At 35.1% G+C, this 25,891-nt stretch overlaps 2 protein-coding genes and 1 long non-coding RNA gene across 5 annotated transcripts in view; 1 reads left to right on the forward strand and 2 right to left on the reverse strand.

The window, feature by feature from the left end:
• Window positions 1-214: 214 nt before the first annotated feature.
• The window catches only part of LOC145222628 (protein RRP5 homolog), a 35,556-nt gene continuing 9,879 nt past the window's right edge, over window positions 215-25,891 (forward strand). The window contains exons 1-25 of one of the 3 annotated variants that reach the window (XM_080088790.1): window positions 215-392; window positions 596-739; window positions 1,355-1,519; window positions 1,727-1,847; window positions 2,196-2,324; window positions 2,676-2,791; window positions 8,869-8,940; window positions 10,419-10,757; window positions 11,101-11,175; window positions 11,540-11,697; window positions 12,000-12,118; window positions 12,991-13,109; window positions 14,162-14,310; window positions 14,873-14,975; window positions 15,598-15,735; window positions 17,522-17,732; window positions 18,058-18,236; window positions 21,422-21,519; window positions 21,829-21,938; window positions 22,874-22,981; window positions 23,303-23,412; window positions 23,640-23,824; window positions 24,521-24,686; window positions 25,015-25,163; window positions 25,429-25,639. In XM_080088790.1, coding sequence (XP_079944916.1) covers window positions 282-392; window positions 596-739; window positions 1,355-1,519; window positions 1,727-1,847; window positions 2,196-2,324; window positions 2,676-2,791; window positions 8,869-8,940; window positions 10,419-10,757; window positions 11,101-11,175; window positions 11,540-11,697; window positions 12,000-12,118; window positions 12,991-13,109; window positions 14,162-14,310; window positions 14,873-14,975; window positions 15,598-15,735; window positions 17,522-17,732; window positions 18,058-18,236; window positions 21,422-21,519; window positions 21,829-21,938; window positions 22,874-22,981; window positions 23,303-23,412; window positions 23,640-23,824; window positions 24,521-24,686; window positions 25,015-25,163; window positions 25,429-25,639 — 3,585 coding nt within the window. In that variant the 5' untranslated portion in view covers window positions 215-281. The remainder of the gene's footprint in view (window positions 393-595; window positions 740-1,354; window positions 1,520-1,726; window positions 1,848-2,195; window positions 2,325-2,675; window positions 2,792-8,868; window positions 8,941-10,418; window positions 10,758-11,100; window positions 11,176-11,539; window positions 11,698-11,999; window positions 12,119-12,990; window positions 13,110-14,161; window positions 14,311-14,872; window positions 14,976-15,597; window positions 15,736-17,521; window positions 17,733-18,057; window positions 18,237-21,421; window positions 21,520-21,828; window positions 21,939-22,873; window positions 22,982-23,302; window positions 23,413-23,639; window positions 23,825-24,520; window positions 24,687-25,014; window positions 25,164-25,428; window positions 25,640-25,891) is intronic. The other 2 variants (XM_080088792.1, XM_080088791.1) reach the window with 2 other exon arrangements.
• LOC145222301 (uncharacterized) lies at window positions 3,112-8,648 on the reverse strand. Its single transcript, XM_080088400.1, has 11 exons — window positions 8,414-8,648; window positions 7,908-8,039; window positions 7,269-7,429; window positions 6,442-6,651; window positions 6,091-6,172; window positions 5,513-5,696; window positions 5,052-5,157; window positions 4,674-4,821; window positions 4,281-4,416; window positions 3,941-4,110; window positions 3,112-3,562 (listed from the first exon to the last, which is right to left on the reverse strand). Exons 1-11 carry the CDS (start codon window positions 8,602-8,604, stop codon window positions 3,364-3,366), a joined length of 1,719 nt encoding a protein of 572 aa, XP_079944526.1. The 5' UTR covers window positions 8,605-8,648; the 3' UTR covers window positions 3,112-3,363.
• On the reverse strand, window positions 18,468-20,487 carry LOC145222632 (uncharacterized). The gene is made up of 2 exons (XR_013859366.1): window positions 20,299-20,487; window positions 18,468-19,561 (listed from the first exon to the last, which is right to left on the reverse strand). It is a non-coding gene; the product is annotated as an uncharacterized LOC145222632 (long non-coding RNA).

Raw genomic sequence — 25,891 nt, forward strand, 5'->3', positions numbered from 1 at the left:
TTTTTTGGTCTAAACACTTTAAAAACAAGTTTTTAAAAGTTGGTTTGTACCAACAACATCCAAAAGTTTGAGTTGTTCAGCAAGATTTCATTCAAAATTTTTTTTAGGCTGAATTTTTTTAGGCCACTTCAATAGAAGTAATAATGAAAAGTGTTTTGTGCATGTTGATTTGAGTTCAAACTGGCTTTTAGGTTTTTCAGTAAAGTTAAACAAAATCAAACATGTATGTTCCAGTGATCTACATCCAAGTTAGGTTTAAATAAAACATTGGAATAATAATAATGCCTGAAGCAGAAGAATGCTTTCCCAGAGGGAGAGCCCCTAAGCTGCAATCAGGAGTGGAAAGAAAAAAGAAATTGGAATTTGATCAACCAGACAAACTTTTCAGAGAGGTCTGCTAGCCATGTGGAATTTCTATACACTTAATTTTAATTTGTGTCATATTTGGTTTTATTTTCAGGCACACCAGGGTACAGATTATAATAGTATTTCTTTAAATTTTTATGTGAATTGTATTATCGCTATGCATACAAGCTATGTTGCAGTTTTCAACTTTTATCCAGCACCACTTTACCTATTTTGCTTTGTTACACAGGCGCCAAAGGTCATTAAAGAAAAACCAAAAGGAAGGAAACGAAAGAATGAGATTGAAGAGGCTGGATGGTCGAAAGTGGAACAAAATGAAATTGAAGATGAAGAAAGCTTTAAACTGAAAGGAATAGATTTTCTTCAATACAAGGTAAGTTAGCTACGGTATATAATTCACAGTTAAAATACCCGTTACAGAATATTCGAGCAAATGGCTAATTTTATTTTATTACATGTTCCAAACTGCATCCAATTACAAGGAAAGATTATTTGTGTGTTTAGTTTTCCACAAAGAATGCTCTTTCGGTTACTATTTGCCTGTTGTATACATGTACTATTATAAACACTGGCATAAAGTGGTTTAAATGTGAACCTGCAATGCCATTTTTTACCAAAAGACCAACCAAAAATAAATAGGTCATGTGCACCAGATGAACCAACTTTCCTTTCTGCAAAAAAGTTTGTGGAAAGTTTTAGTTGGTATTACTAAACCATTCAAAACCTCTAATGCCTTTTTATCAGGATTCTGGAGTTGGTTGAAACAACTTTGACTTGGCAAACCTGTTATGTTGTCGGTGCACGTTTTATTGCTGCTTTTAAGCCAGTCTCACTTAAAGTCAGAGATTTCAAAGTGTCCATTTGATTTGTGTACATGGTGTAATACCTTTTTGACTTAGTGTTTGTGAAAATAGTTTTGTTTAGTGCCTTGTGAAGCTATTTTCAGGGTAATATCATCAACAAGTGTTTACATTTTCTTGTTCTGCAGAAAATCTATGACGGGATGTTGATTCTAGGTTGCGTAAAAGCTGTACATGAACTTGAGGTTGTGGTGAGTTTGCCAAATTGTCAAACTGGTTATGTAAAGGCACACAGAATATCATCCATCTACACAGAATTACTACAATCCCAGCTTGACAATGAAAACCCTAATGTAAGTTATTAGAATATGAGGTTACTTGAACTGCTGTGGCGATTAGTCTTATGTAGGTTTAATTATGAAATGCTTTTCTGCAGTTTAAAAGTGTATGTGTGAGTTTTTTATGTGCACAAAATTTCATTTATTTTAGCTATAATCTAGCCACAACGTATATGTTTGTGAACAAGGAAACTTTAAACATTATATATTTGTTTTATGTAGGAAGATTTTTCACTGGACAAGATGTTTCAAGTTGGCCAACTTCTTGTTGCATCCGTCTGTGATGTAAAACCTGATAGAAAAAGCATTCAACTGACTCTGGATCCTAAAGTTGTCAATTTAAGTAGGTTTACTTATACATACAGTGACAATATTATTTTGGCTTGTGTATGTTTGGTGTGCACGAGAATAATTTCAGATAACCTAATTGGAATAAAATAATGTGTATATATTGCTTGGTACCAGCAAAAGGTAACATTCTTATTCGAAAGTGTTTAGCTGCAGGCCTTGTGCCAAATGAAAAGTGGTTAACAAATTGTTAAACATAAATTTAGTAGTGTGCAAGTGCCAATGATCTTGTTTACATATTATAACAATTAGGTTTTGCTATTGTTAGAAAAAAATACTTTAGACATCCCTATATTTTTGTTTGCTTTCAAAAGGTACAACACATTTTTGGTTTTTCTTTCAGATCTTGTTTTCTCAAAGATCAAACCAGGAATGATGTTAAGCGGAGCGATAATTTCGGTGGAAGATCATGGATACACTGTTGATGTTGGAAAGAAAGGAGTCAAAGCTTTTATGGCTACTAATGTGTCCGGTGAATAGTTTGTTTTAAGCTATTTGATAAAAATTTTTATTACAAATACAACTAAAACGGGAAGTTAGCTTAATGAGTAAGATTTACATTCAAAATTCTTACATATATAATTAACTCTATTTTAAGTCTAAAATGGCTACTTCGATTAAAACTGTTAAAAACTAAGTTTTAATTGTATATATTTTAAATGTTGAAATATTTTCTTATTCTTTTGTGAGCAATAATAGACATGTATGAAACCCCAAAATGCTATCATAAACATTCAAATATATGCATTTTTTCCAAAAATTGGTTAAGGTACTTTAATTACAGTCCTGGGACACAAACGATAATGGTGATTTTTGCTTTCAGACGCCAACTTTAAATTATCAGTGGGTAGTGTCATACGATGTACTGTCCTCTCTGTTAAAAGCAATGGAAGTATCATTACTCTATCAAATGATCCAAAGAAGTTGAACAAAATGCTAGTAAGTATTTTCTTGTATTTTATATTCAAAACAAAAAGTGAGATTTTAAATATATCAAAAGCAATTGACAGAAAATACAAATCTCTCACAATAACGAAACCTGCACTTGAAATCAAAACAAAAATCATATATATATATACTCCACTTCATATTATATGAACTTGTAGTTGAAAAAAATGTATTTGTTTGATTTTTAAAATTTGTTTTAAAAAAAAAGAATTTGACATAATTAAGCCCTTAATTTTGCCCAAAAGGTGAATGTATATGTACAACAACTTCTGAGCTAATTCCATCAATCTATATGTTGCAACTGTGGGATGTCAACTAAGGTTTGCGTTTTGCTGCCAGCTCTTGTTTTTATAACATTTTCATGCTACTCTGTTTTTGGGAGTTTTTCTTGTGCTTGTTAAGTGCTGTGTAAAGCAAGAATATTTGTGGCTTTCTCTCACAACTCGTGAAACTTTCAGTCTTATCCACCAGAGAACGAATTTAGGCTGTGAGCTCTCACTTTTCTGTGCAATGACCAGACACATATAAAAAGGTGAGATAATTTTCTCCTGGTATCCAAAATCTCATTGCATGTAATCAATTAATGGAGAATTGCGCTCTCCACTTCGGGAAAACTCAAACGCGTTGAGGTAGTTCCGTCCCATTGTGCTCACCACAAGTTTACGTTTGCCAAATGATGAAACTGCTATTGGTTGTCCGATGCTCTGCGCTCTCGTCAGAAAGTTTTTGAGAAACCATCCTCCGCAACTAAACATGCTGATTCTAGAAATAAAGTTTGTTTGTTTTGGGGGATATTGTTGTATCTTTGGAAAGTATTATTTAAGTTGATAAAGTAAGAAACATTGCTATTTCCTTTTGTGGTGCTTTTATCTGGTAAAAGGCACACACACTACATAAAAAAATCATTTTATAGCACTGATTAGGGTCAAAATTGTGTGTACCTTGTAAAGAAATTGTGATAATTCTTGTGTGCTGAAGATCTTTTGTAATATTTTTAGTGGTTAAACAACAAAATTATACAGTTGTTTCAGAGAAATACCTGGACAAAGTATTGTTTTGCTAAATGAAATTTAAAGGTTTTGATTTTTAAAATTACACTGGAGTTTTGGTTAAAGTGATAAAGTAAGATTTCACACTGACCTGTGATTTCCATAGTCACATACTAGTACATTTCCGCAGCAATCAGTGTGAATTCCCAGTGGCACCCTCAACTGACCATTAGAACTTCCAAATGAGCCAAATTTACTAAGGTAGTGGCCGTTTTTGTCGAATACTTTGATACAATGATTTCTACTGTCACAAACCAAGATCTGAACGATGAAATATGGTTCTTAAAGAGTATACATACACAAGGTCAACGAATCTAAGGATCGTCATTTGGGTAACAATTTAAAAACTTCATTTGCGATAAGTGCAAAATCAATGCAACAGAAATTTGTGTATTAGAGAAAGAAATTAAAAAAAAATCTATTTCTCTTACCTGATTTCTGTGGTTAACTGTCACATAATATGGTTTGTTGAACTGGTTTGGCCCAACAGCTTGTAGAGTGGTTATAAGATGTCCATCGATGGAATGCAAGGTCACTGTGTTCGACTCCATGTCAGAGATTATAAATCTAAATCAAAACAGTTACAAAACTATAGAATTGTGTTGCTTTTGCTACCAATTGGCCTCTTGTGTGCCATTTTTAACAAGTGAATAAAAAAAAACATTTCTCATGTTGCATAATCCAAAAAGGAGAAGCAAAATGAACAAAACACAATCAATGTTTTTGCAAGAACCCAGTTCTTTCCTTTAAAAATCAAAGCCTTATGTAGATTCTATTTTCAAAAAGATTGTCTTTGCCAAACAAGAAAATCAGCAAATTGATACCTGTTAGTGTGATCCATACAAATCCCCCGACACCACCCAAACATTCCTCGTCCAAATTCACCCATATATTCCCCTTCCGGGCTCCACAAACCTACCACTGTCCCACAGCTCACTGCTATCGTGTCATGGTTTGTGAAACAAATTCCACCTATTAAAAACAATAGATTTTATAATACTTTGTCACTTTTAAAAATTCCATTAATTCAATCAATGAGGTCAAATACATGTAAAGATAACTTATTACTAAAACATGGAATAAAAAAGCCCCTGCTTTGCAATTTATTATTTTGTAGTCGTTATATCTAACCATACATTTTATCTAGCTATTGCTGCCAGGCATAATATCTAGTTTACATTTCTTTGATTAATTTTTTTTACCAACTCTACCTGGTGTCAAGTTTCCAGTGCTTACAGAGTTGACAAGTTGTCCAGTGGTGGTAAAAAAGTGAAGCATTTTTTCTTTCGTATCAGTGGCAACAATGTTCTGATAAATAATTTTTTTGATAATTCTTTTACAGGCACGGACAACCTGTAATAAAGCTATAAAATATATGCTTGAAAATTTGGGCGGGCTCTTTAGTTATTTATATTAAACATCAAACAAGATTAGGTTAGCTTTAGGACTTAGATTACAGGGCATTTTTTGGTTTCCTATGGTAAATATAAATAAGTAAAATTCCTCTTTCGTAGTAGATATTTGGCCAACACCTTCCATAACTGTCCTGAACTGGGTTTTGACAGGCGAATTCAGTACAATAACATGGCAGCATAACAACAAACTCACTAAGTACAATCCACCTTGAGGGCACTGTTCAATTGGGTCTTGATTATCTTTTTACCTGATTCACAACAGCTATGCCTGGCATGTATTCGCCGATAGCTGATTGGCTGTTGCCATGGTGACCATCTTCTGTTCCGAATGTCCAACTTGTTGCAACGTCGCCCCACTCTCGATAGTCGGTCCATGGGTGCAAAGCCTCGTACCGCATTTGTTGCTTTAAATCATCTGTGGGGCTTCGACTACTGAAAATATTTATTTTAGTGATGAAACAAGTAGATAGTTGGAATTCAAGCTTCACAAATTGCTTTCATATTTCAGTTATGTTCAAACCTTATCTTGTTTTATTGCTTGGTGTCCAGCTGATTCAGTATAACACCTTACTAAACCTGGGTTACTATGATATGTTCATAAGTGTGTCATGGTTGGTCTGCATGAATGCTTTATGGTTGAGTTATGAATTTATGTTGATATTTAATTATTTGATCTAAGCATATTTTAAGGACTTTGAACACATAAAAGGCTGAACAGACTTTAAACATAGTTGATTTGTGACAAATACTGGACACATTCTTTCAAATAAATGACTAAGTTGGGAGAGTTTTATTTCTGACAAGGAAATCCAACTTGTCTGCTCACATATTTCTTTTGGCTTCTGTCTTGAATTGTGGATCGTGGGATGAATGCAAATTTCTGTACCCAGTGTCTTGTATCTTTGCATCTGGAGAATAGATAGAAAAATGTTGTCAAAAAAGAAAAGGGGAACTGCTGGAAATGGGGACTAATATTTTTTATGGTAAATGCCTAAAGCCAACACCATACTGATTATGAATTTAAATTCACATGTTAGTTTGATTAAACCTTTGGTAAAAAGGGTAAAATTTTCTGAACAGTAATGTTGTAAAACTAATATAAGGTCATTGCAAATTTTTCTCAAATATTTAAACTGTTTTACATTCTTATATCTTTTTCATGAAAACAATGCTTTACCTGTTTCATAATAATTATCCTCCATGGTATCATACTGTTCTGTTTTTGGTTGAATATTGCAGCCAGACAATGATGTTATTTCTTCAACAATCGGTTTGTGATCATGGGGCAATAGGATTGTGTCAACAGGAATATTACTTGCAAATTCTGGAGGACTTTCAATTGATTTTCTGGGTGACCGTGGATTTGTCCTACTTGCTGTTCTGACAGCTAAAAATGTTTGGATTATTAGTCAACATCTGCATTCAAGTTTTCCCACCATTTTTTCAAACAGACAGATCCTGTTAATTGAATATCCAATTTGTAAAGCTATTATCTTTAACTGGTGGATTTTATCATCAATTTACAAGAATGAATTTCAAACTCTGGCCTGTCATAGTTAAGAAAAAACCCCAAATTGTAAACATGCAAATTGAAGTTGATATTAGATAGGATTCTCTGAATTACTGCACACAATTATCAGAATACATTTAAAAATGTAGCTATTTGCCAAGTTTGCAACTTACATTGACCAAGTGTCTTTACATGTCAGAGATTTTCTTACGGAGGTGGACCGACCATGAGATGCGTAATCCGCCCGTTACTTTCGTAATAGTTGCGAACTGAAACAACATTTGGTCAACATAAGCTGCAAACTGCAATTGTAAAATGTTGTAGCATCAAAGACTTTGTGTCTTCCAATTCCATATTTTCATCTTATTGAAGTCTTAGTTAATTAGTTGTCTTAAAATTTCTTTGACACTTTTTTTCTTAGCCTAATTTTTTCACAAACATCTATAGCTACTTAATTCCTGGGTAAAACTGAGCTGACAGATGTTGGTCCTTACGTTTAGAAATAGGCCTAGCTGGTGGTAGAGGTTGATTGGCAGTGTGTGTTCTTCTTGGTGGAGTGGGGGAATTTCGTGGTGAGGTGTTCACTTTGTCGGTGGCAGTCGTTGCATTTTTCGGCTCACGACTGATGTTAAACAAACATTCATAGACATCAGGCCTACATAAAAACAATCAGAGCAGTTTTCAAACAATTGCCCTAAAACTTAAAATAACACAAAAAATGGTGTCAGCCAATTAAAAAAAGTGTTGCTTATTCAATAGACATTACAACTTTTTTTTAGTTTTACAGATCGAAACATTTAATCTGTTAAGGTTTTTCATCCTATTATCTGGATCATTTTATTTATCTTTCAATGGGCCACAGTTTGTGATTTCAGAATGCAATAGAAGAGAATTCATGATTGCATGCAACTGGCTAAAAACATCTGCATAAAAATAAACCACTGACATACAATTGGTAGATAAAATGTCATGAAATATTACACAAACAATTCACAAATAAAAACCAGGATTGGGATTCTTTTTTAAACATAAAATTACAAAAGGAGTGTGTTATGAGGACTGTAGAGTTAAAAGTATGTTGGTATAATCAAAGCTTGACATGAAAGTTTTAATAAGAGATCATTTTTACACACTTGTGTCCTCCACTTTTGAGGAGCTCGATGAGGTTTCCTATTGTTGCGTCATCTTTTTTCACTTTCTTCCACTCTTCAAGATACATCAAGTTGCCTCCCCATTCCAACTCCTGTTGTGATTCTTTTTGGAGTCTAATTTGATTGAAATAGTGGATTTTCATTAAAAGAAATTAACTATATGAATAAATCTTAATAAAATTAAACAAAACGTATCTGCACCATGGTTGTTCAATACATACATTTTCATTTTGGGGTAAGCTCGCATTAAACAAAGCCTTTAACCACTTTTAAATTAACTAGTGTTTTTGTTTTCTTTTTAAAAAGCATTTCCAAAGTGCACTGTTGATTCTGATTCTTTAGTTAGTCACAAACTAAATCAAAACCCACTTAATTCAAAATTCAAAGGTTCAAAAAAAACTAATCTATGTTTGTTTCTAATCTCAAAATGTGCATTTTTGTGTGTAGTTTAAAATATTGTTTCAAATATCTAAACTCAGGTTTCTCACTTAAGAGTTTTTGCCAAAGGGTTGTTGACGACTGGTAGCACGCGAGCAAGTCTTTCCAAAATATCGGTGGTTACTTTTCGTTGCAGTAACAATTGTTTAGCTGCCTGTTCGGAGTTGGTATCTTTGTTCTTTTGCGAACTGGCAGAACTTCCCATTTTACAAAAACTTTTTACATTTGTTTTCAATAGCATTCCAACTAAAAAAGTTATATTAATTGTTACAAGAAGCAATTGAAGTTAAGGTTTCCAAACAAATGATGTCATGTAAATGAAAGAAAGTGTAAACTCTGGTTTGTGTGCAAATATATGACTCATATTTCTTTTTTACTCCTCTCTGATACATCTGCAACAAATTGTTTACAAACAATGCTTATTAAAATATATAAACCCAAGAAGCTGCTCTCTGAAGTTGTATTTGATGCATTTAATTAATAAACTTTTGTTATTGTTTTTCAGGCCAAACCTGAGCATGGAATCACACTGGACACAATCTTTCCTGGCACATTAGTGAAGTTTACCCCTACCAAGGTAAAATAACACATTATTTTTTGTGTGTCTAATACGATCAGAATATAAATGTTGACTGAATAGCTCATTCCTTATTCTTACATGTGGATCACTTAACACTGTTAAAAATGGTTTAAATTTTTTGTACCTTGTAAATACATTCTTTTGTTAAAATGTTTATAAACTGATGTATTTGCTATCTATATGCAAGCGGTTTTGTTTTCAAACTCACATTGCCTACAATTCGCACTCAAGAAATATCGACACTAATTCACTAATTGTATTAATATACAATATATCTTTAAGTGCAAAAAACTTCCTTAGCCCTTGGTACTAATGGCTTTTATCACCCTGTGTCACTTAGTTGTTTTAAAAAAAGCAACTCTTTTACTTAAACTTGGCCTTTCTAGTTCACTTAATGGCACGTCTTTATTTCCTGATTTGCTTTTTTGTTCCAATCCTGCCAATGTAACATAGTTAAACTATCCTTTTTTCCTAATACACATCTTAAGAAGTGGAAGCCAATCGATTGAAGTACACTTGTTACATCAGCCAGGAGAGAGACTTTCACCATTGTAACCTCAAGGACGGCTTAACTAATTACAAAAACCCTGAAGTGTTTACAGCAATTTCAAGTTTTCTTATTATTATATTTGTGGTTTTATGTCAATCACCAATTGTTGTCATTCAGTACAGGTGCAAATATTTCAAACAATGCTTATGTTCTGAAGTGGACAACTGACCTATTGTTATGTCACAAATCTGTCGAATACTTGAAATATAGCAAAAATTTTAAAACTTTTGTTTTCGAAAATCTTTTTTTAGGTGCATTTTCATTTGAATGCACTTAAAATTACATATATGTTCAAATTTTGGTTGTACTTTGAAATGGTACATTTTGAAACATGTAAGTTTCATGTTGTACACCATTGATAACAACAGTGATTGTTTAAACTTATTCTAACATGCATTGCTCTGCTCAAGTCACACTTTCAATCTGTGTCCAGTGTTCTCAATTGGTGCCTGCAACCTAAAGTTATTTTCAGAAATACACAATATTTAACTGTTCAAGCTCCTGATGCTTTTAATAAATATAAAAAAGATGTATCATATCATCACAGGGATGCAAAAAAAACATTTGGGTTGTGGCACAAAAAGAGCTACAAAAGAGTGTTGTAATCCAGTTTACTGACCAACATTTCAAAGAATGCAAACCTAACAGTAACAGACAGAACACATTGAAAATAATCTGGCAATCTTAAAGCAAATTAAATCCTGCTGTTTTATTACCTAATATGTTGTATCTATCCTAATTTCTTAAATTATGGTAACTAATAGTGGGCTTATGGATTTAAAGCTGGTTAATTTCTTATTTTACACCTTAAAGATTTTGCAAATTCTGTGCAAAATTGGATTCAATGTTTCGGGGACGTCAAAAAGTTAATGTGAATCAAAGGTTGAATTACACAGTTCTAAGGTTTCTTGTTTTTATGTTTCAGACATTACATGAAGGAACGATTGGAAAATTCCTTGATTTTGAGGGGAGCATCTCAGTTTTCAATTCACAAATGATTTCTCAACAAAAATTTGATGATAAAGCACAACAGGGGGACGACATGGAAACAAATGAAGTCGCTCAACCGAAACACAAGAAGAAAAAGAGAAAGGGAACTGAAAACAATCGAGATGAAAATCAGACTAATACCAGTTTTTCAGCTGATGATAAAAGCATTGTCGCTTGTATTTTGTATGTAACATCTGGAAAACATGTTGCCTTGACAACGAATCCGAAAGTTTGGAGTGCCGAACAAAGGAATGAGTTCATCGATTTGCATCAGGTAACACACTTTACGTCCCACCAACGTTCACCCCAGTCATTGTGTTTACTCACATTTCGTGAACCTCACTTTATTGGGCCTCGGTCACATAACGCCTTATGATACAGTGTAGCTGCAGCATGTTTAACCATTATCCACCAATTGTGCCCTCCACTGTTTTGAGCTCAGTAAGGTTGCGCAGTTATTTCCAGCTTGGTGATTGTTTTAGTGAAAATTGTGTCACCAGTTGTCTTTCACCAAGCGAAATAAACTAATCTTTTAAAAATGTTTACTTTAACATAATTAACACCAATCCTTGCTATATAGAAACATTTTTGTGTATACTTCTTATTTTGTTCTGCAGGAAAGATATCCAGTCGGACACAGATGTAAAGTAAAAGTTTTGAAGATTATTAAAGGAATGTGTGTGCTTTGTCAGGTATGTATTTGAAAATCTGTTGTAGCCTAGTTTATATAATTGTGATGATTTGATAGTAGTTGTGCTGAGCTACTAGTGTTTTTTATCTCAGTTTTTAACAAAAAATTAATAATGGTTACTTCTATCTGAAGTAAGTAAGCTATGTTTCAAATCCTGCAGATTTCCTTTTTAGGTTAAGTTACACTCAATGCTATGAAACAAAATGTATAAAAATGATATTTTTTAAGTCATTTTTGGGGGTTAACTGTTATCCGAACAGTTCATCCTAGGTATAACTATGTTTTTATGACATTAAACAAGGCAAATTAAATGTTGAACCTGCTTCTAGTCACTTAGATTATATCATCACTTTTGGGTTTTGCAGACGGATAAGAATGGCCCATATGGAATTATATTTCAACGAAACTTGTCGGATCAAAAAAGTGAGGCTGAACTAGTAAACTTGCTCAACAACAAAACAATAAAAGCTCGGGTCATCGACAATCTACAAGTTGATGGAGTTTTGGAATTAAGTGCAAGACAGTAAGTTTTCTGTGTTACAAAATGGTGAATGTCCTATATTTTAAAATATCTCAAAACGTTTTTTGTCCCTATTTTGTACCTAAACCCTCTATTGCTTTTTGAAAAATAATTAAAAAACTATTCAAACAAATATTCATCAATATGATCTGCTCTAAGCATTCATGTAGACAAGCAATTACAGAACAAGTATATAAAGACCACTAATGTGGGTGCAAATAGTTCGTTGTAATCTTTCCTTGGGATTTTTAAACAAATATTAATTTGCTGCAGGAGAAAAGGCTTTGATAAATTGTGTTTTTCAGGAGTATTCTGGAAGCCACATTTTTTCGCTATCAGGATATTATTCCTGGTGCTTTGGTTCAAGCTAAAATCACTGAAGTCAACTCGAAAGGATTCCAGGTTTTACTTGGTTCTGGAGAAGGTGTGTAGCAAAGTAGCCGATACTGATGAAGCGAATAACAGGGATGGGTCGAGCCGTGCCAGAACCCGATTACTCGGTACCGAGCATCGCTATTTCTCGGTGCTCGGCCGAGAAGTTGCACAAACTGGCCCGAGCATTAATTTGCATATCCATGCTCTGCATACGGAACTAGGGTTTGAAAGGGCATTCAAACACAAAAATGCTTGTTTTATTAAATGCATCATAACGCGCATTTCAGGGGTCTGTACACCTTAACACACCGCTGGTGACGTACGGGACCTAGGAAAGCTACAAATGTAGCAAGGAATTCCAGCAAAGTCCTGTGCCCCCTTAAAAAATGAAATGGCAACCCGTGTTGGAATTCGGTACTAATTTCGGCTTTAAACAGGTCGAATAGAGTAAAAAAGAATCCGTAATCGTGAAAAACCTCAATATAGGCAAATAGTGTGTGAAATAATCGATTAAATTGGGAATAAAGTTATTTCCAACACACACTTAGTTATGCGCATTAAAAAAAGAAAATGGCTTTTTGTGGTTGTTTCTGGTGAAAACTCCTGTGGCCCCCCAGAACACAGCTCGTGCCCCCCTGGGGAGCCATGGGCCCTAGTTGGGAACCACTGTGCTAGACCGAGCATTAACTTGCGATGCTCGGTATTCGACAAAACATTTGGGGTTTTGACATGCCATATTTGGTGATTGTTAAAAGTCATGGAAATTAAACTTACCTTTCACAGTTGCTAACTGTGTTGTGTAATGTTTAGTTTAAGCTGGTTTCCATCAAATCGATTGTACCCCATTTTTAACCCTTATTAGGGGCTTCGTAAATTATAAAATATACGGAAAACATTTTTTTTTTCATTTACTGTTTTCAGGCAAATCCTTTAAATCTGGTGGAAATCTCCGCGGTTACGTTTCTCGCATCCATTTCTCAGACATCATCCTACAAAAACCGGAGAAAAGGTTTAACGAGGGTGACGTCATCACTTGTCGGGTGCGTATTTTGCTCACCGCTAGAGGTCGCTATAGATCAAGTCATGAAACCTCAAAGTTTTGCTAAACAGTCAAAGCATACACGTTTTTTTCCAAACTTTGTGCGTAATTTAGTGCAATGTAGGTAGTATTTTTTGTTTTAGAACCATTTTAGCCAGAATAATTTTGTTTTCAATTTTTGAAATTTTTGACAAAAAAAATGTTTTATGACAATCATTAAATTAGCATACAATATATAAGCGGTATGGTTAGTAATAGTGATGTACCGAATCGGCGAAATTTCGATTCGGCCGAAACCGAATATTCGGTGGTTTTGCCGAATAAATTCGGCCGAATCAACCGAATCATTTATGACGTCACGCGAAGTCGTAAGCTACACGTTTGACATGAAAATATAAGTTTATCTACCAGGCAATTAGTGCAGAATGGTTGTGTTTCGTCCCTATTTTAGTTCTGTGGGGTTTAACATTGCCTCAAGCATGATTGCCAACCTGACAATGAATTACTGATTAGTTGTCTGCAGTGGTAAAAGCGATAATGTGTTAAAAAAGATAATGATTGGCGCGATTTTCGTTGGTACTATGCAGAAAAGACACGTTTAACGCTTTAAATATGTGTTCGTAAAAGATTCGGTTTCGGCCGAATCGCAACAAATTATTCGGCCGAAACCGAATCTTTGCAAAAGTGGCCGATTCGGCCGAATAAATTCGGCAAACCCTATATTCGGTACATCTCTAGTTAGTAACACAAATGACAGAAAAATTGCAAGTTTTTGTCAAGACTTTCAGGGGAGTGTTACTAAAAAACACTTTATTCCGAAGGAGTTACCGCAAAAAAAAAACGCAAATAAGATGAGTAAATTATAATTAAATATAGGTATAAGATCTTGCTGTTTATTACAAAAGGACTGTAAGACATTTAATCTGCGTTGTGTATACCTTTTTTTCATTGCAAATCTGGAAACAAAAACTTAAAAATATATATTTCACCTCTTGGCATCGTCAGTTATTCAAATAGAAATCGGTTTCAAAAAATATATTTTTTTTTTTTCAGGTATTAACAGTAGATGGTATCCGGCACCACCTTCACCTCACCCACAAACCAACACTGGTTCACACAAAGTTACCAGTTGTAACCGGTTACGACCAGTTACATCCGGGTGACATCATACACGCCTTCGTTATCAGCGCTAAGCAAGTTGGGTAAGTGCTGCAATTTTTATATATCCTACTTTATTTTATTGTAAAGGTAGGTTATTACTTATTACTTATTACGAGGTGTGAACTTATTAAAATGTGAGACCACCATTTAAAAACTGCTTGGTGACGATAATGGAAAGTTAAGGCACATAGAAATAAAAATATTGTGTTTCGTGTTTTTGTGTAAGGCAGTGCTTCTTAACCTGTTGGTAATAAACCCCTGATTCGACATATTTCATCGGGGGTAATTGCATAGTTTCCTGACCTCGTAATTACTGTGGAAAGCACATTGGTAATTTGTTTGTAAAAAGTGGGTAAATGAAATAAATCTGTTTGTTCTTAGTGCAGGGGTAACGCTAATAATAATATCAAGAACCATTGGTGTAAGGTATTGATTTAAGAGTTTTCTCAAAAAAGCTCACTAAATTCAGCTATACCTGCAGTTGCAATTCTTACTTTCGCATTATTTAATCTTTACTCACTTTTGATTGCAATAATTTCACCTGTACGTCTCTTCTTTATAGGAAGCAACGTCAACTAATTTCTACCTCTTCTTTGTTTTCAGTTGCGTGGTAAAAATGTTCAACAACGTCACAGGTCTTGTTCCACGACGCGAGTTATCTGCTGATGACGTCGAATTCCCAGAGAAAACCTTCTTTGTTGGCCAGGTACGTTTTTCATAGTTGTTTTTGTTTGCATTGCATTTTTTACTTTGTTTCTGTTAACGTGTAAGTTCCAATTTAGCGTATTAAATAGCGTATTAATTCCAATACTGTATTAAATCAGTCCTGATAAAACTGTCATGTGACATGGCAAACATTTTATTGCATACACCAAAAAACGTTGTCAGTCTGCCGAATATTGTGGTTGTAAAGGTGTTGAGTACCTAATTGTTTGCCTAAAGCAGCGGTGTACCTCATAATGCGTAAATAGTTGCGCATTTCCGGCAAGCTGTTTTTTTTTAATTCTCATTAAATTTCCGCTCCGTACCACAACTGGTTGGGCCAACATTTCTCTTTTTTATGTTTCTGGGCGTACGCTGACGTAACACACTATAAAGTGAAGTTATAAGCGGGCCTAAAATAGGGGCACAAGTACAAAAGTACAAAACCTGAACCGAAACCGTTTTTTGTTTAAAACCAAACGTGAATCAGACCAGAAATTCTGTAAAAAGAGATTACTTTTACTTTCTGGACCAATTAAACTCCGCGATTCTCAACTTTATAATGCCTACTATAAGAGGTATATATAGATCCTGTGCGAATCATTATTATTTACTCCAATTAACAGGTGATGAAATGTCGTGTAATCTCATGTGAAGCTGATGCACAGCGATTATTGTTGTCATTCTGCCTCAAACCGAAACAACACAATGTTAAAGATGCGAGGAAGGAAAAATCAGACACCGGGCGTATCAAAGTTGGTCAGGTAAGGAAAAGTATTGATGGGTTTAGGTTGTGAAATCATTAGCACCAAGTTAGGCAAACGACCGGACCATTTAAACCAAGGTTTCTACTTTTAAGCATTAGCAGATGGGTATCAAAGCTTAGGAATGATTGTTTTGCAACCTGTATCGCAAGCTGAAAAAAGATTATACATTCACAGAACCATTCAATGAACATATCTATTTTCCGGTATACCAACATAAGACATGGCTGGTTGGCACCTTTGTCCAGCGTAAAGAAACCACGCTAGTGTTCACAAAACTTAAGAAACGAGCCTAAAACGTGTGCTGTCGATTTTTGAGAACAGTAGTTATATATTGCCGTTATAATTGCATGCTATTTTATGCACCAACGGCACTAGAGAGAAGCCCAATAAGCAAGGGACCAAAACAGTTGGCGTGGTGAAGAAGCGCAAAATTAATAGTGAAATCAGATGGGTTGTTTCTGGTTTTCAAAGTCCTGTTGCTTTGCGACCCCCAGAAATGAGGAACCATGTATAAATGAGATTTTTATTTCAAAAAATCCCCAAGGGGTAAACTTGATATGTGTTAAGGGTAAGGCAATGTTTTGGGTATGCGAAATACGTGTCTTTGGTGGCTAAATTGTGTCTTTGAAATCTACAAAATGGTAACAGATACTGCGAAGAAAAAATAAAAGTCTTTGTGCTGTTGGGTGAAGTGGGTTACGAACCACCGTATTTTATGCGTAAAGCCGTTCGTGTGTTTAGTTTTGCGCTTTTTGGTGTTGTTTAGACATCTTTACACACTGATCTTTTAAAAGTTCCATAACATATGACTTACACGAAACACACAAGTGTTCTCTGGAACGGTTTCACAAAACAAAAAATTCAATGTTAGATACAAAAGTTTAGTAAGTGTGTGTTTGTTTCCGTGATTACGTCCATCTTAAAGTAAAGTGGGGTGGAGCCACAAAAATAGCAACCTCTAATTCAGGGATGTGCATCATGCGGCCAAACACCAATCATTGAATGTTCCAAACTGTTTTAATGAAGTGCTAGCGAGTTTATTTTGTGTTTTTTTTGCATTCCAATGCGTTATCAACTTTTGTCACAAAAGGATGCGGTTTTGCAGTTGAAATTTATTCATTGCATTCGATCAAACAGTTATAAGGTTTCACGCCCTCTAATCTCTAATCTTCCAAAAAAACTTGTAATCGGGAAGTACTCCGTCATAGCACTCAAGTGAACCCGGAGTAAGTCGGAATCTCACTTTTCCTCCCCGCCTTTCTTATGTCACGCCCACTTGTAAGTAGACCCCGCCCACTTCTCGTGTTGTGAATACAAAGGAAGCGAGTCCCACCCAGATATGGATTCGCCCGCTTTAAACGAGGCCTTTCCCTCTGCACTGCGACTTCACCCACACAACAGTACACAACTTTCACTCCTACTCAAAATTTCAAGTGTTGGTTTAACACGGATTTAAGCGACAAACATGACTAAACCCTGGGTGACAAAGGTGAAGGTTGATTTGACATCCACGTTTTCATAATAATTGGGTGATATGGCGCCATACCATTTTCAGTGTATTTTTACTTTTGTATAAATTAGACACCGTAAACGATGAGATTATCCTAGCATCCCATACGTTTACCCATAAATATTTTTCTCTTTTCCCTGACTGAAATTATGATACTGGTTTGGGTTTAGGTTAGGTCATTTTTCGTACTCATTTTTTGTAGTTTTTGCTTTATTATTGTTTTTTTTTACTTTAACCTCCCTAGAACATTTAAATTAGCCCTTGTTTTATCAGATCGTAAGCGTAAAAGTAAAGGACAGCGTCGAATCCGGATTAGAAGTTGAAATTACTGAACCTGTGACAACCGACAACAAGAAACACTTCAATCTTCCAACCACACATTTATCTGACTTCCCAACGCTTGCTAATGAAATCCACTCAACTTTGAAGCAAGGTTCCGTGGTACAAGAATGTCTAGTGGTTTCCATAAAACCTAAACCCGTTGGTAAGTATTAAGCGTTATGTGTTAAAACCAGTGGTTCCTAACAAGTTTTATCATGTTTAGCTCTTTGAAGTTTATGAAAAGAACTTGTAAAGTTAGGGTAGACTTTACGTAAGCGTCTGTAACTCTAAACATGTAAAAAAAAGTGATTTGTTTCTTCCAAAAGGTTAAGAACCACTCATAAATTAAACTGTTCTCATTATTAAAGTCTATTAATTGCAATATATGTCACAATATACAAGTTGTTTAGTCCCAAACAAATTGTGATTTTAGGAACACTATTCACCGACTTGAAATGAGGTTTAATCACTTTATTTTACTTTTGCAGTTTCACGTAAACCGTTGTTGGTGAAGTATCTGCGGGAACGACTCATGCGTGACGAGGGCAATCTGACCTTCAGTGATCTTGAACCCAACATGACCTTGCCAGCCTTCATACGTCACATTGCCGATTATGGCGTGTTTGTGGAAATTGGCAACGGACTGGTGGGACTCTGCCCGAAATCAGTAGGTCTTGACTTTTATGACGTTATGGTATACTGCTGAGTTGGACGTAAAAAGTGTTTTATGCCATGCTTGGTGACGCGATTGTGTGGTATTAATTCGGATAGAATGTTATTAAGTAAATCATTGCTCCTTGGATGAGATGTTTTTTCGCATTACTACCTTAATAGCTTGTTGGTTTCTGCCCTTTCCTTACAATTTGGCACTTGTAAATGCATAAGATCAAACGAGTAATTATGGGTCCCCTTCCCTGAAGGAAGGGGACAGTTTGTTTATTTTGCCATTTGCAGGTGTACATTTTTTTGTTTCAGCCTTCAGCCCTAATATTTACCCGACTGGCCTTCTAAAGTATAGGTGAATTTTTTAAACAACGTCCGAAATTGGATGAAATTTGTACAGTGTGTTTATTTTGCCATAAGGTGTCGATTGTAGTGTTTTACAATGCATCGCAATATTTAGCATTGAAGGGTTTACTTTGACAAAAACGAAATGAAATGAATAGGATACGAAAAGTTACTACTTTACAAAATGTGGATAAGAAAGTTAACAACATTTGCATTTCCTGCAATTTCACTATAAACAGGCTGGCTTTAAAAAATTAAATGGTTTGTTCTCTTTTATTACAAACGCTGTCAAACAACTTTTACAATAAATAAGCAAACAAATTTGAGCTCGGTGGGAATATTTGCCGCTTAATGAAATAGCCTTTGTTTATCTCCAAATTATGTTAAATCTTCTAAATTGGGAAGGTGAATTTATGCACGCTTAAAATTAACTGATACAATTACACAAATAACATTGAGACGACGCTAAAATAGTAAGGTAAGTACGAGTGTCATGTCAAAAACTTTCCATTCTTTCAATAAATTGTTAATAATTCTGCTCTTTAAATTCACACGTTCTGCATATCCAGCACCGACATGGTTGGAGTTAGGCCGATCCCACTGTCGACTTGTTGGGGTTGCGCGCCCCCTAATCTGGGGCTTTTTTCACGATTGTTGCTGGGGCATCGACAATCTAAAGTATTATCAGACACCAGTGCACCACGAAATACGCGCCTGTTATTCCCTCTTGAAGTTGACGGAAAGTAATAATGACGTCTGCATACTGGAGTTGTTGTAGGGGTTGCTGAAAGATTTAAACTTGACCTGTTATTGTTCGCTGCCCGTCTTCTGGTGTTGATCAGAATAATAACCACCATCAGCCAGCCCATGTTGGTACCAATAAGCAGCAGCAGTGCAGGAGACAGCTGGGTATCTCGGTTTGTGTTTTCAAAAGGGTTTCCCGTCAAATCTGGTGCCGTTAGATTTTGCAATGTCATGGTGATGCTGCAAAATAGCAGAGGGTTTAATTTCCTCTGTGGAAAAACAAAGAATATTCCTGTTAGGTGTATAATGTGAGCTACCTTAAATTTTGCAAACCGATTAATCATATTTTGTCTGGACAAAACGATAGTGCTTTAGAAGTTATAGTAGTTGAAAACAAAGATTTTTTATTCCTGCAAGATGCGCGCAAATTTAAAGCACACCAGAAAGTGTATTATGTGTGCTACCTTAAATTTTGCAAACTAAATACCGGACAATGCGATAGTGCTTTAGAAGTCATAATATTTGACGCGACTTTAGTTACTGTACAGTTTAAAAGATTCTGTTCCACGTAGTTAGGAATCTAATATCGAAACCGAATCATAATAATAACCGAATTCGCCGAATAGGCGTGATTAACCGAATATTTGTAACATCATCATTTTAGAGTGTCGCTTTAGACACAATTTCAGAAGTTAAAATTATATTTTATGCTATACAGTATTTAAACCTGCAAGGTAATATGTTAAACAAACAAAAAACAATCAGTGTGTATAATTTTAACGCATCATGAATTAAAGGAACCATTTCCATGCAGTATTCTTTTATTCTTCGACGCTGCTAGGCAAAATGAATTGCTGTATATATTAGTCTACTCTACGATGACATATAACGCGAAAAAAAATTGCGTAGAGTTAGGTATCACAAAAAATATTGAGACAAAATTGCAATAAACCCGGTTGTTTGAAAACAACGCTTACCTTAATGTAAAAAGTAGATTTACCTTTCCACAGAAACGTGAGTTTTGATTCCAATTGTAGAAACAAATTACTCTTCAGCTTCTAAACGTTTCAGGAGCACAAATTTTTCCGAAATGATCCAATTTTGCACGTGGCCCGAAATAAATATGCCAAGAATGGGAGCTGATCTATTCTATATTTGTCACAAGACCGTTGCTTCCCAATCAATGTCAATCAATCAACCCATCGTGTGTTACATAATTGGCATTCAAAAATCTTTTCAAAGATTAGTGTCAATTATTTTTTAGGTGCGAACGAAAGACATTTCTTAAAACTTGTCAAATTTTTAACGAATCTTGTGTGATTTTAATTCTTTGGCATAAAATCGAAATTTCTTTTTCGTAAATTTGTGTTTTTGCCATTTAAAGCTTCGTACGTTCAAGTATGTCAACAATTAACTATTGATTCGCTTAATTTTGTCCAAGAAAGTATTTGATTATTTTTACCACCATTTTTTTACAAGCTAAGAAAAATGTTCACAAAAATTTCCAGGGCGTACCTGTGGTACCAAGCACGCCAGTTGTACCAATAGTAACAATTCTCTTATAAGCAAAACTGAAATCGTTCGAAAGTGAACCTCACAGAACTCTCTTGTTTTAATTTCATTGAGCAGTTGCCATAAAGCCCCTCTACTTCCGATCGTCCATGGCTATTTAGGTTGTATTACTGGTACCCGAGCGTACTTTTTGTGCAAAGCGCAACTATAGAACCATATGTACCCACTGTTTCAGTACAGAGTTGTTAACGGGCCTGAAACTGGAGCCCGAACCCAAATCGTTTTTGAGATGCCGGTTCAGGCCCGAAAGTTTGATTGACAGGCCTATACATTGAAGCCTCAGGAAATACCGAGACAACAAACACAATAGACAATAATAGATTGGTCTTGAACAAGGCGTTTTAGGGCTGTTTGACATTAGGTCAGGTCCAGAAACTGGCTGCTTGGCTAGTTAATTTTATTCAACAAAATATTGGCACAGAGTGTAAATTCAGGCCCGAATCAAATTTTTTTGAAGTAATCTAAGCCCGAAAAGCCCGGCCCGACTTACAACTCTGTGTCAGTTAGCAAATTTTATTATTCTTACAGGCAATGTGCGATCGTTTTCTGCCCGACACCAAAGATCATTATCACGTGGGACAGACCGTCGTTGCTATGGTTACCAATGTGGACCAGGAAAAGCGAAGGTCAGTGGTTTTCTCTTTGATGTCATAATTGGTTTGCGTTGACTCAGAACAGCGGCACATTTTCATGTATATTTTGTTTAATTACTGATGACCCTGTTTTCCACTAATGCGTTTCGTCTTGTTGCATAATGACACGACAAAGGGCAATTTTCAGTTTTTGGTCTTGTCTCTAAATACCAAAAAAAATTGTATCACTGATATTGGCGGTGTCGGCTTAAATTTGATTTTTTGGTGTGTGCGCAACTACTGACATGTGTTTTTATGCAATTGAATTTTTTTATCACGTTGTTCACTTTCACATCAACGCAGGTTTCTGGTGAGCCTCCGTCCTTCCGAGTGTACTTTGGATTCCGACACTTCGCTCATAGGAAATTATCTTCAAGAAGTTGAATATATCAACAACTTCAAGCAAGAGAAAGGTAAGCAACATGTCATAACGAAACTGCATTCTATTTTACATTACCAAACTCTTTGGTTCTGTCGAACACCCTGGGTTCACGTTTTATGAGGGCTTATGATGTGTACTACATTGTAAATACAATAAACCTCGGTTAATCCGGATCTTTGCCTAGTTTGGACGAAACTCGAGGAACAAATGATTTGTAATGTGGTAGGGCTTGAACTAATCATAATCGGGTATCCTAAATCCTGACAATTTTTTTTTTGTCTAAACGGGTTTTTTTTTGTCTAATTACCCGAACGTTTACTGTATGTATAAAACGCAGTACTACGGGAGACGGCTTGATATTAAACCGATTGCAGTAATCTATTGAAGTAATATTTTTGTTAAATTAAACAAAGAATTTCAAAAGAAAACAAACGAAAAAAAAGTATATATTGTCCAAGTTTCGGGTGTTTTTGTAATAAATTTTTAGTTTTCTTTAGTTTATAAAATACAAGTTATTGAAATGGTAATTGTTGCAAAAAATCAACGAAGGAGTAAAAAAATGTGTACGCCGGTTCCTATGAAGGCGTTACACTGGGTCAGCCGGTCACCAAGCATTTCCACATATAGACGCTTCAAGGCTGATCCCAGTATTGCATTTATGTTCATTTTAACTGATAGATAAAAAATAACGATGTTTTTTACCGAACCGCGTAATAGGTTTTTCGTCAGCTTGACTGCTGCACGACTTGAGGTTAATGCAGGTCAACATAAACCTACAGCAAAAAATACTGAAGAACCATCAATCGATTTTTTACCTTCGTAACAGAAAGCGTCCGTCATGTTTTACTTGTCAATTAATTTGTATGCGCGGTTTTGTGTTTTTTTGCAGAACGTCACAGCCTACGTAGTTCGGTGCAGTGGGATTATTGCCTCGTTTATGTTTTTACCATTTGTTTTTTAACCCAGATCTTCGCATTGGTCAAGTTGTTCCAATTACATTGAAAGCTGACAATACGTGTACAATCGATAACAATCTATTTTCCGCATTCGAATGCATGTTAGTGACAGAACAAAGTAAGTATCTTGAGTTGTTATTATTCAAACACCTGCTGCTGAAAATCGTACAATGCCCATTGTTGCGTCACTTGGACATTGTTGCGTCACTTTATTGTCCTAAAAAATCGATCACATACCCTTTGTCGCCCAAACAACAATAAAAGTGTTTTTAATAAATTTTAAAATAATTTATTTAATATTTAGAACACTAAACACGGACTGGAAAAGACGCCTAACAAAAATGTTTTTATTACACACAATTTTTTTTGGTATTTTTGTGTTTTCAGTTCAAAGGTTAACTGCGCGGTTTATTGTATAAGTAAAATCATTTCGTTCCAGAAGAAAATTGCGACGAAACAAGCGCTGTCGTCATCCATGTCAATATGACGTCACAAGAAGTGATTGTGACAAATATATCGAGGATTGTAGAATGTCGGAAAAGTCCAGAAGTAAGTTTTTACTGTTAAAAGTGGTATTTATTTACTTACAAAAAAAGTTTAACAAAAAAACGGCTGTATTTTTAACACAAAAGTTCTAAAGATTTTTGTTTTATTACTATTTTGTTCAAAAAAGATTTTAAAAATAAATTTTAAATTGCCTTGTAATATTATGTTTGAAACAAAGCAGCTAGAAAATAATTTACCATAACACAAAATTTTGCCACAATTTTTTTCAGGAATTTGTCGGCACTTCCCTACACTGTCACGTGTTACATGTTAACGATGACGTGGCGGTCGGTTATTCGACGACAAGTGGTCACGTGGTGTGCTTACCCACCAAAGTTCACTGGAATGAGAATTCGGAACCTGAAGGAAGATTGTTCAAAGCGAAACAGAAAGTTCAAGTCAGCGTTCATGAAATGTAAGAACACAAAAGCTCGTATGGTTTATCATATGAAAACAATTTTAATCAGTTTATTTACATAAAATCTTTAATAACGGCTTACATTCCGTTAATTGTTTTTTCTTTTTAATTTTAATCGTGTTTTTTCTACTGAATTTGAAAGAATAATCCCACAAGCTAATGACATTCCACGTTACTTATTTTTTTTTCTCTATTTTAAAAAAATTGTTCTACTTATTCAAGTAAAAATGGTCATTAGTTTTAAACATTTTTCCACATTCTTTAATTGGTCCCAACCGATGAGATAAAGAAATGGAGACATTGTTATAGGTTTAACTGTGCTTTTTACACCATGGGGAAACATATTTAATCTACTCATACAAATATAATCCATAAAAATTAAAAAAGATTCGATGTTGTGTGTATCATTCGCAAATTTATCATTAGGGAAAATTCAATCAGCCTTGATTTATTCAATTTTGCTTTTTTTAGTTTATTTTACAACCTTGATTAAGTCTCAATCCAACAGCTACAGAAATGGAATCATTGCTATAAGTTTAACTGTAATTGTTTTATCATGGGTAAACCCTATTCTACTTATCCAATCATAAAAATCTAAAACTATGGTTTTTTTAAGCTTAGGCAAGTCTCCAAGTATCAGGCAACGAAACTCAATCTACTTTTTAAGTCTTGACTTTGTGTATTGTATTTTAGCAAAGACGGAATAATTTTCGGGTCAGCGAAACTACAAGCAGGAGTTGGGCGACGCGTTCGACAAGATTCCGAACTTTCCGATATTTCGATGATCGAATTTTCGAACGGCATGGGAAGTCTTGAAGTTGGGATGGAAGTAAGCTTTTATGACGCAACACCTGTTACAGTGATGTAACAGTGAGTCAGCGATTTTATGTAAAATATGCTTCGAAAGTCAGTTTTATCGTGGAATAAGATTCCTTACATCGACAGAGATGTTATTTAATCACAGCAACAGTAAATGTACACAATGTGTTGAATTGAGTTTAGATGAACATGAAACCACTAAATTTACATTTTTGCCTAATTGTTGAGGTATTTAAACTTGATGTTTTCTTCCCTGAAAAGCGTCTTTTTTGAAAATCTCCGCAGCAAGTATTTAACTTTTGTGTTAGCAAAACATTTGTTTTACTTTTATGTTGGAAAATCTTCACAACAACTACTTAAACTTTCAGATTGAGGGAAGAGTGAAGTCGATTCGAGCAACCTGTGCTCTTGTCGTCATTACTTCGCTCCCCCTAGTGAAAGGGCGACCTTTAGTGGGGAGATTGCACGCCTCCGAAATCGAGAAAGATCCTCAAGATAATTCTAACCCACTTTCAAGGTTTATATCAGTCTTTTTCTTTTCGGGGGGTTTGAAACTATTTTCGCCTTAGTTTTGTTTTTCCACACTTGTTTTTTATGCTTTGATAAGTTTTTTGCAGACTTAGGCTTGAGAAACATTAAGTTAGTTGGTAAAATATTTTTGGGCGCCAACATTAAACAACGCAAAGTTGAATGACAGCCATAATCGTTCTGCAGTACTTGATGTCAACTTACAATTTAGTGTTTAATGGTAATAACTGCAAGCAACATTTTTTCTCGCGCAGTATCCACGTGGGTGAGACAGTGAAATGTCACGTGATCGGATGCCGTGACGTCAGAACGCACGAATTTCTTGTGATCACGCGACGAAACGCCACCAGGGGCGTGCCAGAGCTCAGCATGGCTCGTAAGGAGGCGATGACGTCATCAACCAGTGACGTCAATTTGACGGAGATGTTTCCGGTTGGCAGGGAGGTGGTTGCTTATGTTAAACATGTAAGTTGTGATTACAGACATTTTCTATTTGAATAAGTTTTTAATAACAATACGAAGAGACGTGATAGCTCCATTTATGGATACAGTAGGATTTAGAAATTGCTATTGTAAAATGTTATTGTTTGTTTGACCAAGTTTAAAAATTGTGTAATGTATTTTGATATCGTTTTATTTTTGAAATACCCAATTATCAAAATCGTGTGCGGATATTTATTATTTGTTTCCATGCTAAACAACTCAAGAACATTAGGC

This window comes from Phallusia mammillata, chromosome 4, assembly GCF_965637545.1.
Source record: "Phallusia mammillata chromosome 4, kaPhaMamm4.hap1.1, whole genome shotgun sequence".
NCBI lineage: Eukaryota > Metazoa > Chordata > Ascidiacea > Phlebobranchia > Ascidiidae > Phallusia > Phallusia mammillata.